Genomic DNA, 15,898 nt, shown 5'->3' with positions numbered 1-15,898 from the left:
CAGAGAGAGAGAGAGAGGCAGAAACACAGGCAGAGGGTAAAGCAGGCTCCACGCAGGGAGCCTGATATGGGACTCAATCCTGGGTCTCCAGGATCATGCCCGGACTGACAGTGGTGCTAAACCACCGAGCCACCCGGGGCTGCCCAGGGCATGTGTTTCTTGACAATATGTTTCAGCAGCATGGAAGGTAGTGTCTGAGCCAGAGAGCCCCGAAGGACAGCAGTGGTTTGGAGTCTTTTTTTTATTATTAATATTATTTTTTATTTTTTAAATTATTTTTTTACAGATTTTATTTATTTATTCATGAGAGACAGAGAGAGAAAGAGGCAGAGACACAGGCAGAGGGAGAAGCAGGCTCCATGCAGGGAGCCTGATGTGGGACTTGATCCCTGGACTCCAGGATCACACCCTGGGCTAAAGGCAGGCACTCAACCACTGAGCCACCCAGGTGTCCCAGTAAAATTTAAATTGAAAATTCTACACTAGTATGAGATACTTTCATAATTATAAAGGAGAAGATGATGAAAAATGTGTTTCAGAGTCTCTTGCACCTAAGCTTTCTGTTGCTTGAATTTCCTGAGGATTCTGTCACGAATCTGCTTGGTCTTGACACTGTAGACAATAGGATTCATGAGGGGTGGAACCAGCAAGTAGACATTGGCCATGAGCACATGGACAATTGGGGAAGCATTCTGCCCATAGCGATGGATCATAGATAGCCCAATCATTGGTGTATAGAAAGTGAGTACAGCACATATGTGGGAGATGCAGGTGTTGAGCGCTTTAATCCTCTCTGTCTTGGAGGCTATACTCAACACTGTGCCAAGGATGAGGATATAGGAGAGGAGGAGAAGCACTGAATCAAGTCCCATGGAGCAAATGACCACCATGAGGCCATAGATGCTGCTGACCCAACGACTGGATACAGTTGTTTTTATCAGATCCTGGTGTAGGCAGAATGGGTAGGAGAGAATATTGACAGGACGATATTGAAGCCTCTTTAGGAGGAAGGAAGCTGGAAAAACCAGAGCCAAGGCCCTTCCAGCAATTGCCAACCCAATCCCAATGATCACACCATTGGTTAGAATGGTCACATAACGCAGGGGCTCTCGGATTGCTACAAAGCGGTCAAAGGCCATGGCCAACAGCACAGCTGACTCAATAATTGAGAAAACATGAATGAAGTACATCTGGACCAGGCAAGCATTAAAGGAGATCTCCCGGGCATGGAACCAGAAGACACTGAACATTGTAGGCAAGGTTGTCGTGGATAGGCCCAGATCAGTCAGTGCCAGCATTGATAGAAAGTAGTACATTGGTTGGTGGAGGGAAGACTCAGTTCTGATGATAACTAGGATGGTAATGTTTCCTACAATTGAGGTGGCATAGACCAAGAAGATGGGGATAGAAATCAAGCTATATCTGCTTTCAAGGCCTGAGAGGCCTGTTAGGAGGAAGCGAGGGTATAGGACAGAGCTATTGAAGACAGACATCACAGTGATGGAGGCACTTTCAGTCTAAGTGGGAAGACGAGAACCTGGAACAATTTGGGTACAGTCAATATTGCAAGAAGTACCAGTATTCCGAAGCATGTTGCTCTGCATAGATTCTAATATCTCCTTTGCTCATTGTATATAATTACCATCTGTATTTATTATTTGCCCAATTAACCTATTTCATCATTGTACATTTATTGAAAACTTATTTTATAAAAAGAAAACTAGTAGTGCTAAAATGTAGGAAAATTAAAAACTACCTTCAAGTACTTATAACCTAGAAAATGGAGAGATGTAAAATTAAAGTAGTAGTTTAATGTAAATCCCTACAAAACACAAAAAGAGGAACCTAACCTGACCCAGAGATGTCAGGGAAAATTTATTCAAGATGATTCTTGAATTAGGTAGGTCTCGAATGAGAAGTATGAGATAGAGGGAACAAGGGGCTGTGTTGAACATTCTGTGCTGATTGACACCCAGATAAATGCTGAAAAATATTAGCATTACAAGTGTAAATGAATGCAGTTGAGCAAAACAATAGAATAGAGTGGCTCTTCAGATTATTAGGTTATTAGAGAGAAGACTGAATAGAAATGGATTAGAACTTCTGATGGAACTTGTATAAAAATATGAAGAGCTTAGACTTAATCTTCGGGGACACAACATAGTCATTTTAATAAAAAGTAAACAGTATGACCAGATTTATATTATATTGCTGTTAAAGTAGAATTAATGTTAAGAATAGACTAAAGATTTGGCAAAAGAGAAGGCAGGGGAATGCTTTAGAAGACTATCATAGTAATTCAAAAAAAGTGGATGAAAGAAAAATGTGGGATGATAAAGGATAAATAGATATAAATGTTATGCAGGGGAAAAAATACTAGTTGGTGATCATTGGTAGGAATGAGAAAACGAAAATAACCCATGACAAATTCAGTTATTTGGTGGATTTTGGTGTCATCTATTGAAACAAACAAACAAACATTCAAAAGGACATCATGAAAAGTGTGTGAAACTGGCAGATAAGATTAACTTAGGTTAATTAGGATAAATTTGAGGCATGTGTGTCAAGGGGACAGTAGTTTATTGGGTTCAGTAGAGAGTTGTAAAAGGGGAAATTATCCTCAAGAAAATTCGAAGGATGCCTAATAGAGAAAAGAGAGAAAAAATTCTTAAAAGAAAAATAAAAACAATAATAACAAAAAAGAACACATGGCATGTTATAAGAAGAGTGTAAGACTTTAGTGCTCAGGGCTTGGGTACCCAATAGATGGAATGCACTGTAGGGAACAAAAGGGGCAGAATTTACCAGAAACTAGAGAAAATGAGGCCTTATAGTAAGAGCCCTAAAGACTAACTATTTAGCAACATGATGGCCACCCAGTTACTTTGGATACTAAACATAAATTTTTCTTTTCACTTAGCATATTTGATATCAGAGTTTCTCTAAATTTCATGTGGCCCCCAACATATCCTGCTCCACTATTACAATTACACTTCATAGTTTTCTCTGGCAGATTTAATAAAAATAAGCAATTCCCTCACTCCCTATAGTGTTCACAGGAGCTTTTCCACTCTGATACTATCTTCCTTCCATTTTAGGAGAAATAATGATGAAGAAAAGAGCTGCTTTACATACCTTCATCCTGTGATGTATATACTATACTATTCATAATATATTAAGCAATTCTGGTCTTTATATACCTCCCTCCTTGTCCTAGCTTTTTATGTCACAAACTTCTGGTCTGTTTCAACATCACTTGAACAATAACTGTTCATGTTGGCACTTGAGTGTGCTTATTTTCTTTTTCCTTGATACCCTTCCTCAAATATTTCAATATCTTCAGAGACTTCATCCTGCCCAGGTATACCAAGTCTTCCCTCTTAGATCACTTTCTCCTACTATTTCATATTAAAGATTCCTCTGACTTAGGATATTCACAATCCATCTTCCATAAATGAATCTATTAGACACAGCACACTGTTCTCAGTGGCTACTCCTCTAGACCCAGAGGAAGTCTGTTGACAACTGTCATTCACTACCTCTATCATTTTGGACAGGTTACTAAACTCTGAGTTTAGTAAAAAACTGGGATCTTTATTACCTTGCTTAAGAGATTACTCAAGAAAATGTATCTAAAGTTCTTGGCACAGAATCTGAGACTTTGGGGCTTAAATGAAGAAAAAGTCTTAAGACCTTTGGGAAATATCTTGGGCTTAAATGAAGCAAAATGTTAGTGGAGATGTTGAAGTATCTACAATCTTAAGCATATCAGCCAAATACAATAGTAATCCTAAGGTGGGTGTGACCTAGATTATCAGTTATCACTTATAAAGATATTACTCCTGAGGGCTTCTCTTGAGAGTTATCTTGCCTAATTCATTTTTTGGCTCATAATATTGCCAAATGTGTAGGATATATGTGAGAGTGTAATAGAGATGGTACTCAAATCACCATGAACATCATCATCATCATCATTATTTTTAACAATATAATTTTTAGTTAATATCAGATAGCAACGTTTCAGAGAATAGAGATATCAGTACATGAATTCCCATCATGTGCACTATCTACATCTGGAGATAAATTTACAATGGCATCCCATTCCAGAGCTCTTCTGAGCAGCCTTTGAAGATGATACTCTGGTTCACTTTTGGGGAATGACATTCTATACCTCTAACTTAATCTTCAAACTGTGAATTCACATGAACGATGGCCAGTCTTACCTCTTGACTTATCCTTCTACTTCCTGGATTCTTCAAATATATTAGATATTAATCTCTTGCCTATTTTTCTCACTTCAGAAGCCTTCCTTAGGCATACCTGAGTCCTCAGGTATAGACAGCCATTCACCATGCCACAGATTTGCTGGGTTCTAGCCTGTCAGGCCTAGGGACTCTGTTACAGGTAGAGAAAGCCACTGAACATGGACATAAGAGAAGAATAAAAATCACAATGGCAGATAGCTCTTCAAGAAAGCATAGATGTCCTGAGCAAGGCATTCATTTCTCCTTCAGCAACTCCAGAGCCAAGATAACATGTTTGCTTTCAGCATCTTTGACTCTATCCAGCTAGGTACTTTATCCACACTACACTTCTCGGCTTTAACTTCTCTAAATTCCATTGCTCCTCTTGACTAACCAACCCCTCAGGACCATTTTTGTTGTTGTTGTTTATGTAAATCTCAGAGAGGATAAATGCCACTGGAGATTTTACCCTGCTCAGAGAAAGAAGATGATTATGTGAAATTCCCAAACTGAGAGTACAGATTTGAAGCAACTGAACAGTGCTCCTGGGATCATCTGATGGAGAAAAACAGTGGATTTAGTCAGAATAATGTACTATAAAAAAGACTGTGCACTGAATAGCCAAAGACAGCAGTTATCTAGCTATTGAATGTTGGTAAAATTATAGTAGTCTCCCCTTACCTGTGGTTTCCAAAAGAAAATATTAGCAAATCTAATCCAGTGATTGCATGCAGACGTGCACACACACACGTACACATACACACACACTATGATTCTTTTGAATTTTTATGATAATACATAATACTAAATAATTTTAGTTTACTAAAATTTTTTACATAATACTAAATATTTACATAATACTAAATATTAAATTTAGTCAAATACTTTTTTCTTCATTAGTCTGGAAAAACAAATGACTTCCTCCTTTTTCTGTGTTTAATTCAAACATCAAGGTTGTTTTTTTTTTTTTAAGATTTAAAAAAATTTTTTTGAGAGAGAGCATGAGAGAAAAAGAGATAGAGCACAAGGAGGGAGGCAAAGGCAGAGGTAGAGGGAGAAGCAGGGTGCCCGATGCAGGGTTCAATTCCAGGACCCTGAGATCCTGACCTGAGCTGAAGCAGACCCTTAACTGACTGAGCCACCCAGGTACCCCCAAAGTTGTTTTATATGCAAAAATCACCCAATGTAATTCACTATATGTGATATAGTGAAAATAGCGTATATAGAAAATAAATACAGTATATATGTATCATAGTGAAGATGTTATATATAATTTAATGAATATAAGATTCATGAAATATATTGAATAAAAGGGAAAATCACTTGAAAATCTAGATTGATGAAGAAAAGATATTTGACTAAATTTAATATTGATTATTTTAATAAAACATATTAAACTAAAAAAATGAGAACTTTCTCGATCTGATTTTTAAAACAACAATAAATTTGATGTCCAGTTTCTTCTGGTTCCTCATGTGAGAAGCCCAGAGTCACCACTCTGTCCTAAGAATTAGGAAAAAATAGACTGAAAATCAACATCTCTTCTTGAATCCATGAGAGAGGAGAGGACACAGAGCAAATTACCCCCACCAAGAATGGCGAGACTGGGAATACAGGGAATTCCTCTACTCTTACAGAGTAGAGGCTCACAAGAAAGATAGCTTCAGAAACCATAACTAGGGTAGAAAAATCAGAACTAAATTAAAAGGTTGCTGGAGGCTCAGTGTGGACAAGTCTGGGAGTTAAAAACCATAGGAGCACCCAACAATGGCAGGGAATTTGGGATAAAATAATCTAAATGATATTTGCCTCCAAGAGCTTTTCAAAGCTCCCACAGAAACATGAGAGAAAAATATTCTCATGCTCCAAGCAGGTAGAGGGGAAAAGGAAACATTTTTGAACTATATCATGACACTCTGTTCCTTTTGAACTATATCATGACACTCTGTTCCTTTTAATAAGGGAAACTAGTCAACCAGAGCCTAACCTGCTAGGATTTTTTAGCACCTGACCAACCTTGGGAAAGAAGACTACCCAACTCCAACCCCCTCTAGCTTTCCATGTGGGAGAAGAAAACACCCAACTCCAGTCCATCCTAGTCATCCTATTTCATCTGAGGGGGGAGAATTAAAACAAATAAAACAAAACTGAGAAACACTTGTGAAGTTCAAATTCCAGGGAATAGCCTCACAGAAAGACTGAAATTTAATCATAGGACTATAGGATACTTCCCCTCCCCCATATCTTACCACATATTAATAAAGGCCCATTTAGAGCAGTTCCTTTTACCTGGGATATCATGTCCAGCTGTGGGAGTGGAGAAGAACATGCTAAAAGGCTGAAAATAAAATTTGAAGAAATTGAGCAAGCATCAGAATTAGGCATGACAGGGATGGTGGAATTATCAGACCAGGAACTTAAAACCCCTATGATAATCAATATGCTAAAGGCGCTAATGGATAGGGACACCTGGGTTGCTCAGTAGTTGAGCATCTGCCTTTGACTCTGGGCATGATTCTGGAGTTCCGGGATCTAATCCCACATCTGGCTCCCTGCTTGGAGCCTGCTTCTCCCTCTGCCTGTGTCTGCCTCTCTCTGTGTCTCTCATGAATAAATAAATAAAATCTTTTTTAAAAAATAAATAAAAAATTAGTAAAAAAGGCTCTAATGGATAAAGTAGAAAATATGCAAGAACAAATGGGAAAGATAAGCAGAGAAATGGAAATACTAAGAAAGAACCAAAAGGAAATGCTAGAGATCAAAAGCACTGTGACACGAAAATAGATGACTTGAAGTGCTTCTTAGTACACCAGACATGGCCGAAACTAGTAGAAGATAATATAAGAGAAAACGTACAAGACCTCGGCTATGGTGATGACTTTTTAAAGATGAGATCAAAATTAAAAATCCATGAAAGAAATATTTGACAAATTGAACTTTATTGAAATTGAAATTTTCTGCTTTATGAAAGATAGTGTCCAGAGAATGAGAAAACAAGCCACAGACAGAGAGAATATTTGCAAAGATGCATCTGGTAAAGAACTGATAGCCAACAATATAAAAAACTCTTAAAATGCAACAATAAGAAAACAAACAACCCAATTAGAAAATGAGGCAAGACCTCGAGAGACAGCTCATCAAGTAAGATATGCAGATGGCAAATAAGTATATGTGACATGCTCTACATCATGTTATCAGGGAAATTAAAATTAAAATAACAATTAGATACCACTACACATCTATAAGAAAGGCCAAAATCTGGAATGCTGACAACAGCAAATGTTGCCAAGGATATGAAGCAATAAGAACTATCATTCACTGCCATTGAAAATGCAAAATGGTATAGCCACTTTGGAAGACATTAGCAGTTTCTTATAAAACTAAATATTCTCTTACCATACAATCCAACAATCATGCTCTTTGGTATTTACCCAAATAAGTTTAATATTATGTCCATACAAAACCCGCACACAGATTTTACAGCAACTTTATTAATTGCCAAAACTTTGGAACCAACTAAGATGTCCTTCAGTAGGTGAACAGACAAATATTCTTTTTTTTTTTCACTTCAATTTTTTATTTTTATTTCTTTTTTTACATATTTTTTAATAGGAGTTCAATTTGCCAACATATACCATAACACCCAGTGCTCATCCCATCAAGTGCCCCCCTCAGTGCCTGTCACTCAGTCACTCCCACCTCCCACCCACCTCCCTTTCCACCACCACTTGTTCGTTTCCCAGAGTTAGGAGTCTCTCATGGTCTGTCTCCCTTTCTGATATTTCCCACTCATTTTTCCCCTTTCCCTTTATTCCTTTTCACTATTTTTTATATTCCCCAAATGAATGAGAACATATAATGTTTGTCCTTCTCTGATTCACTTATTTCACTCAGCATCATACCCTCCAGTTCCATCCACGTCGAAGCAAATGGTGGGTATTTCTTGTTTCTAATGGCTGAGTAATATTCCATTGTATACATAAACCACATCTTCTTTATCCATTCATCTTTCAATGGACACCGAGGTTCCTTCCACATTTTGGCTATTGTGGACATTGCTGCTAGAAACATCGGGGTGCAGGTGTCCTGGCGTTTCACTGCATCTGTATTTTGGGGGTAAATCCCCAGCAGTGAAATTGCTGGGTCGTAGGGCAGGCCTATTTTTAACCCTTTGAGGAACCTCCACACAGTTTTCCAGAGTGGCTGCATCAGTTCGCATTCCCACCAACAGTGCAAGAGGGTTCCCCTTTCTCCGCATCCTCTCCAACATTTGTGGTTTCCTGCCTTGTTAATTTTCCCCATTTTCACTGGTGTGAGGTGATATCTCATTGTGGTTTTGATTTGTATTTCCCTGATGGCCAGTGATGTGGAGCATTTTCTCATGTGCATGTTGGCCGTGTCTGTGTCTTCCTCTGTGAGATTTCTGTTCATGTCTTTTGCTCATTTCATGACTGGATTGTTTGTTTCTTTGGTGTTGAGTTTAATAAGTTCTTTATAGATCTTGGATACTAGCCCTTTATCTGATAGGTCATTTGCAAATATCTTCTCCCATTCTGTAGGTTGTCTTTTAGTTTTGTTGACTGTTTCTTTTGCTGTGCAGAAGCTTCTTATCTTGACGAAGTCCCAATAGTTCTTTTTTGCTTTTGTTTCTCTTGCCTTCATGATGTATCTTGCAAGAAGTTGCTGTGGCCAAGTTCAAAAAGGGTGTTGCCTGTGTTCTTCTCTAGGATTTTGATGGAATCTTGTCTCACATGTAGATCTTTCATCTATTTTGAGTTTATCTTTGTGTATGGTGTAAGAGAATGGTCTAGTTTCATTCTTCCATGTGGATGTCCAATTTTCCCAGCACCATTTATTGGAGAGACTGTCTTTTTTCCAGTGGATAGTCTTTCCTGCTTTGTCGGATATTAGTAAATCATAAAGTTGAGGGACCACTTCTGGATTCTCTATTCTGTTCCATTGATCTATGTGTCTGTTTTTGTGCCAGTACCACACTGTCTTGATGACCACAGCTTTGTAGTACAACCTGAAATCTGGCATTATGATGCCCCCAGCTATGGTTTTCTTTTTTAATATTCCCTGGCTATTCGGGGTCTTTTCTGATTCCATACAAATCTTAAGATGATTTGTTCCAACAGTCTGAAGAAAGTACATGGTATTTTGATAGGGATTGCATTAAATGTGTAAATTGGCAAGGAAGAAGTCAAACTCTCCCTCTTTGCAGATGACATGATACTATATATAGGAAACCCAAAAGACTCCACCCCAAGATTGCTAGAACTTATACAGCAATTCAGCAGTGTGGCAGGATACAAAACCAATGCCCAGAATTCAGTGGCATTTCTATACACTAACAATGAGACTGAAGAAAGAGAAATTAAGGAGTCTATCCCATTTACAATTGCACCCAAAAGCATAAGATACCTAGGAATAATCCTAACCAAAGAGGTAAAGGATCTATACCCTAAAAACTACAGAACACTTCTGAAAGAAATTGAGGAAGACACAAAGAGATGGAAAAATATTCCATGCTTATGGATTGGAAGAATTAATATTGTGAAAATGTCAATGCTACCCAGGGCAATTTACACATCTAATGCAATCCCTATCAAAATACCATGGACTTTCTTAAGAGAGTTGGAACAAATCATCTTAAGGTTTGTGTGGAATCAGAAAAGACCCCGAATAGCCAGGGGAATATTAAAAAAGAAAACCATAGCTGGGGGCATCACAATGCCAGATTTCAGGTTGTACTAAAAAGCTGTGGTCATCAAGACAGTATCGTACTGGCACAAAAACAGACAAATATTCTATGGTAAATCCAGACAAGTGACAATTCAGCATTTAAAATAAATCAGCTATATAGAAAATTAATAATAAGAAAAGTTAAAATTAATAATATAGGAAGCTAATATTTGGAAAAATTAATATAGAAAGGTAATAATTAAATAAAATCAATAATACAGGAAAGGAAAACATTATTTTTCTGCTTTTGTGACTTCTTTTGATGTCTCTGAGTCCAGAGGTCTTCTGGTTCAATATTTACATAGAATACACCTCACCTCTTCTGGCAGAGTAGATTAGGTATTCCAAAATCCACAGGTCAAAACCTAATGATTTTTGTAACCCAAATAACATAGGCTAGGAGAAACAGTAGAGGCTGACTTTTTAAGAAATTATAATTTGAATAAGGTAATTTGACCTAATGCCATTTAAATCTTTGACACAAGTAAGCTTAATAAGCAGCAAGAATTTCGTCCCCTGTATATATGAAATTCCTATTCTCAACCTAGCCACATGAGAGCCTCCACAACCCTTTTCTGTCTTTGGTTACACACAATACTAGAAAGTATAGGAATAAGAATTATTATCCTTCTCCTAGGCTCATACACAGACTTTGGCCTTTTCTTAAAACTTAGAATAAAAAATCATGGCTCTCTTCTCTATATTGTTCCATCTTCCTGCAAAAGGATGTTTTTGTGAGAATCTCATTTCATCTTTCATCTTTGTCAAAGGTTTTCTGGAACTTCTCATCTCAGGGTTCTCTAAGAAAGAAGACTTCAAGGTAAAATTTATTATGCAATATACTTCCGGTGGAGAGTCCTTGGGGTAAGCATTCTAAAATGAAAAGGGATAAAGTCAGATTGCCAGAAGGACAAACTGAGCTGTGAGTCAGGTCTGATGCCAGTTTTGGTGAATACCACAGAAAGTTCTCCAGTTAAAATTGCCCAAAAGAATTGTTTTACATTAGATTGAGCCAAAAGCCAAATAATAATAATAATAGTAATAATAATAATAATAATATTAATAATAATGAGGCCCTTTATGCCTTCTAGCTCAGTGATTGGTTAGGTCATGACCTTGGGCGAGACTCTTGTCTGCAGCTGAGGGAATCTTTGAAGGGACTGAAAGTCAAAGGCTCTGTACTGACACACTTCCAGCAGCTGAGGCTACAAATCCTATACTGAAGTGAGATCTGGGCATGCTCATGTCATTACAACTCATTTCAGAACCATGTCTCTTTTGAGGTAATGTTTGGGCAAGTCTCAAGTTTCTCCTGAGATGGAGGTATATTCTAGCACATGCTCTTTCTATAGTCTTTCTCTTTCTTCATGCCACCTCCTCCTCCTAGAATACCTTGCCCAGTGGTGTGCTGGTAAATGCTTAACAATCAACTCTCTAGGAAAAAATTTTAAAGCCCTGGTATGTAGTGTTTGCTTATTTCTGTTGTGTAAATATTCCCATTATGACCAATCTCAAACTATCAGTGTTTTATAGAACATAGATTTGGAACAAGATATTGCACAATTGGCATTCATAAGCCAAAGAAGCTAGCTTCAGCACACCACTTTCTTTCATACTTAGTCTAGCTGGCAGGAATGAATTTGACCTACAAGGCACAGCCAAAGTGTAATTACTTCAATCCCAATCTTAAATAACAATATTGTACTATTTACTTATTTCAATGATAGCATCTGTTAACTTTACTAATCCATTTATATGTGTCTCTACTATTAAGCATTAATTATTTAACATTAAGACTATTCATTCTGTATTTTATATATCCACAGTGTTGAAAGCAGTAAGTGCCACAAGAGGTATTTCATGTTTCTTTGTATATTTTTCTTGGATGAGTGAATAGGCCATATCATTTACACTTACAACTATTTTATGAGTACTTATGATGTTTGGACAAGGCCAGCCCCAGGGTGCTGTATTAGTGTAGCTGTCATGACCTCATGCTCAAAAACTTTTCAGTACACCTAAGAAGAAAGTGAATATATATTAAATAATAAAATATCACCAATGAAAGCATATGTGTAAATCATCTTAGTGAAGAAGAAAAATAACAGGTTATTGGCAATAAAGAAATTGATAAAGATTATATTGAAGATCTATACAGATATGTAGAATAAGAGAACATTTTATTAAAAGATAAGGATAGTTACTTTGCACAGTTCCCAACCCAGTCACTGATGAAGACATGAAATTCTGTGCTATTGAATAGGGAATCTACACATTTGCCTAGGTATTTAGACTGTCAGGCTTTCTAGAGCAACTCCCATATGTCTGCCTCAGTATTGGTTATAAATTGAAGAAGCTGATAGATCTAAGGTGGCTAGGGGAGAAAAGACACACCATTGTGCAATGGTGAAGTTAAAACAGTCGGTAGCCAACAGTCACAGTAGAAGTTCAAAGTCTTGTAAAGAACTCAAATTCTAGGGGATCCCTGGGTGGCACAGCGGTTTAGCGCCTGCCTTTGGCCCAGGGCGCAATCCTGGAGACCCAGAATCGAATCCTACGTCGGGCTCCCCACATGGAGCCTGCTTCTCCCTCTGCCTGTGTCTCTGCCTCTCTCTCTCTGTGACTATCATGAATAACTAAATAAAAACTTAAAAAAAAAAAAAGAACTCAAATTCTAGGACATCTGAGTGGCTCAGCTGGTTAAGCAGCCTGCCTTCAGCTCAGGTCATGATTCCTGAGTCTTGGGATTGAGCCCCACCTTGGGTTCCCTGCTCAATGGGGAGTCTGCTTCTTCCTCTCCCTCTGCCTGCTGCTCTGCCTGCTTGTGTGCTCTCTCATGTTCTCTTTCTCTGTGTGTGTGTGTGTGTGTGTGTGTGTGTCAAATAATAAATAAATACAATCTTAAAAAAAAAAAGAACTCAAACTCCAAACCTGCCCCAAGAAGTCAGAAATCTTTTCTTTTTAAAAAAAAAGATTTTATTTATTTATTTGTTTATTATTTATTTATTTATTTATTTATTTATTTATTTTTGAGAGACACACACAGAGAGAGACAGAGACAGAGAGAGAGAGAGAGAGGGAGAGAGACATAGGCAGAGGGAGAAACAGGCTCCATGCAGGAAGATGTATGCAGGACTCGATCCTGGGACTCTAGGATCATGCCCTGAGCTGAATGCAAACGCTCAACTAATGAGCCACCCTGGCATCCTCAGAAATCTCTTCATAAAAATATGACCTTTTGTCATGAGAGACACAATATAAGCAAATGAGAGACAGATTGATTTCTGGATCATCAATGTGAGAAATTATATAAACAGTTGTATTTTATGAAGAAAGTTATTGGTATTATTGGAATTCATATTAATAATATAATAACATCCTCAAATAACATCCAAAGTAATTTTTTTAAAGATTTTATTTATTTATTCATGAAAGACACAGAGAGAGGGAGAAGCAGGCTCCAATGCAGGGAGCCTGATGTGGGACTCAATCCTGGGTCTCCAGGATCACACCCTGGGCCAAAGGGGGCGCTGAACCACTGAGCCACCCGGGCTGCTCAAAAGTAATATTTTTTGACACACATTGTCTTTAATAAGTCTCATAATTATTTTGGGGATAGAAAAGAACATACCACAATTTGGCTATGAAAAACGTGAATCTCCTAAGAGTTGTTAATGAACTGAGATCACATATGTAGGAAGTAAAAGAATTATAAATTTAAGCAGATGATCAAGTCCCAAATATTTTACTTCTCATCTACTCAGACACCTGCCTCGAGATTTTTCAGTGGGAAAACCTGAGGAAAGAGGTTATTTAAAGCCTCCTCCCTAGTCTTAACTTGTGGAAAATTCTTATACGAATCTGCTTTGTCCTGACACTATAGACAATAGGGTTAAGTACTGGGGGGAAAAGCAAGTAAATATCAGCCATGATGATGTGAACTATGGGAGACAGATGTTTCCCAAAGCGATGGACCATTGACACCCCAATAACTGGCACAAAGAAAATGAGCACCACGCAGATATGGGACACACATGTGTTGAGTGCCTTTAGCCGCTCTTCATGAGATGCTATGCCCAGCACAGCATTCAAAATCAGGACATAAGAAAGAAGTATGAAGACTGAATCCATGCCCAGTGTGGTGATGACTACACACAGTCCATAGACACTGCTGATCCTGGCATCTGAACAGGACAATTTGAGAACGTCTTGGTGCAAACAGAAGGCATGGGAAAGGGCATTGACATGGCAGTAGTGATAATGTCTCAGTAGCAAAGGTGTAGGAAGTACAACTCCCATGCTTCTTAGCAAGCAGGCCAAGCCAATCTTGCCTATTACACTGTTGTTAAGGATGGTGGTGTAGTGCAGTGGACGGCAGATAGCAACAAAACGATCGAAGGCCATGGCCAATAGCACCGAAGACTCCAGGAATGTGAACGTGTGGATGAAGAAGAGCTGAGCATAGCAAGCACTTGCCTGGATCTCTCTAGCATCCAGCCATAACACAGCAAGCATGGTGGGAAGTGTGGACATGGACATGCCTAGGTCAGTCAGTGCCAAGATGGAAAGAAAGTAATACATGGGCTGGTGGAGTGAGGACTCTATCCAGATGACAGAGAGGATGGTGACATTACCAATAAATGCTACCAAGTATGCAAGACAGAAAGGGATTGAGAACCAAGAATGAACACACTCCAACCCAGGAAATCCCTTCAGAATAAATATGGGCTCCAGAGTGTTATTGTTATTCCAGACCACCATGGTGACCCTTGGCATATAGTGAAGAATGTTTTCTGTTTTCCCTTTTTATCCCTCAAAGTTATCCCTTGTGAACATAAGCAGTGCAATCAGGATACAGTATATCTTTCCTCCAACCTCACAGAGAAAGGAAGGAGGTACCTCTTATGGTTCTTATATGAGAAACAGTTCCCAGTAGCAAAGAGCACTAACTTCCAGAACAAAAAGTGTGTACCACACAAATCTGGTCATCTCTGACAAGAATGCTGATGAATTTGCACTGAAGACACTAAAAATTGAAGCAACAGAAGAGTAGATAAAGAAATATTTACCAAACCTTATACAAATTAAAACAGAGAAAAGTCAGAATAAATGTCTATGGATTTGCATAAGTTTCCTGTTAGTGATGCTCTTGAGTTCATCATTTGTGGCTTCTGGGCTATCTCTTAATTCATAATTGGGCTATTGCCAAGGACTCAACATAATTTCCCTTCATATTTGCTTTCATTCAACACTTTACCATATTTTAAAATTGAGAATATTTAATATTTTAATAATAAAAAATAAATAACACGTTATATTAAAAGGGGACATGTAAAAGAGTAAAGTCCATAATCCTGGCACACTTGCATATTTTTTAGCTTTTTAATATAGCTGCTCTTCCTTAATTCAAATTCCTCACAGTAGGAAGAAAATACATATTATGATAAATATATTGAAAGACCACAATGTAACTATTAAACTCTTTCTATATGCCTTCCCACAAAATAAAACAATATATTTAAATCAGATATTTGTTGGTAATAATGAGTAATACCTACTTCATTTCTGTTGATCTTTTCTTGCATTTTTTTCTTCTCAAAATTATGTTTATAATCTCATTTTTTAAAACACTCAAACTAAATATTAAATATTTTCCCAATTTTATGATCCATTTGCACATCCATGAATCCTTAGCAATACCGGAGATGTAATCTTCAACATCCATCATCAATGCCTCTTAGAAACAACCAAATTCTTTGTCCCTTTGCAAAATAAAATTCTAATATCTGGTTTTACTTTCCCTGAGCAATCTTCACTGTGTTAGCCTCCACTGATGCTGGCCTTGCTATTCCTGGGGCTGAATGCATTGGGTACAGCAGCTAAGCCCTATGGGGTTCTCTGCCCCTTCA

General features: G+C 37.9%; 2 protein-coding genes across 2 annotated transcripts; both read right to left on the bottom strand.

The window, feature by feature from the left end:
- Window positions 1–551: 551 nt before the first annotated feature.
- LOC112667852 (olfactory receptor 51G2-like) lies at window positions 552–1,496 on the bottom strand. Its single transcript, XM_025459909.3, has one exon. The coding sequence runs from the start codon at window positions 1,491–1,493 to the stop codon at window positions 552–554; it is 942 nt and encodes a 313-aa protein (XP_025315694.3). The 5' UTR covers window positions 1,494–1,496.
- A 12,035-nt stretch (window positions 1,497–13,531) lies between these two features.
- On the bottom strand, window positions 13,532–15,263 carry LOC112667497 (olfactory receptor 51L1). Its single transcript, XM_025459223.3, has one exon. It carries the CDS (start codon window positions 14,763–14,765, stop codon window positions 13,803–13,805), a length of 963 nt encoding a protein of 320 aa, XP_025315008.1. The 5' UTR covers window positions 14,766–15,263; the 3' UTR covers window positions 13,532–13,802.
- Window positions 15,264–15,898: the final 635 nt, after the last annotated feature.

This window comes from Canis lupus, chromosome 21 (genome assembly GCF_003254725.2).
Source record: "Canis lupus dingo isolate Sandy chromosome 21, ASM325472v2, whole genome shotgun sequence".
NCBI classification, from domain to species: Eukaryota; Metazoa; Chordata; class Mammalia; order Carnivora; family Canidae; genus Canis; species Canis lupus.
The sequence above is the reverse complement of the archived record's forward strand: the minus strand, read 5'-3'. Positions and strand labels throughout refer to the sequence as shown.

Bases quoted from the DNA above. Each gene is read 5' to 3' on its own strand.
- LOC112667852 (XM_025459909.3), bottom strand. From the start codon at position 1,493: ATGTCTGTCTTCAATAGCTCTGTCCTATACCCTCGCTTCCTCCTAACA.
- LOC112667497 (XM_025459223.3), bottom strand. From the start codon at position 14,765: ATGCCAAGGGTCACCATGGTGGTCTGGAATAACAATAACACTCTGGAG.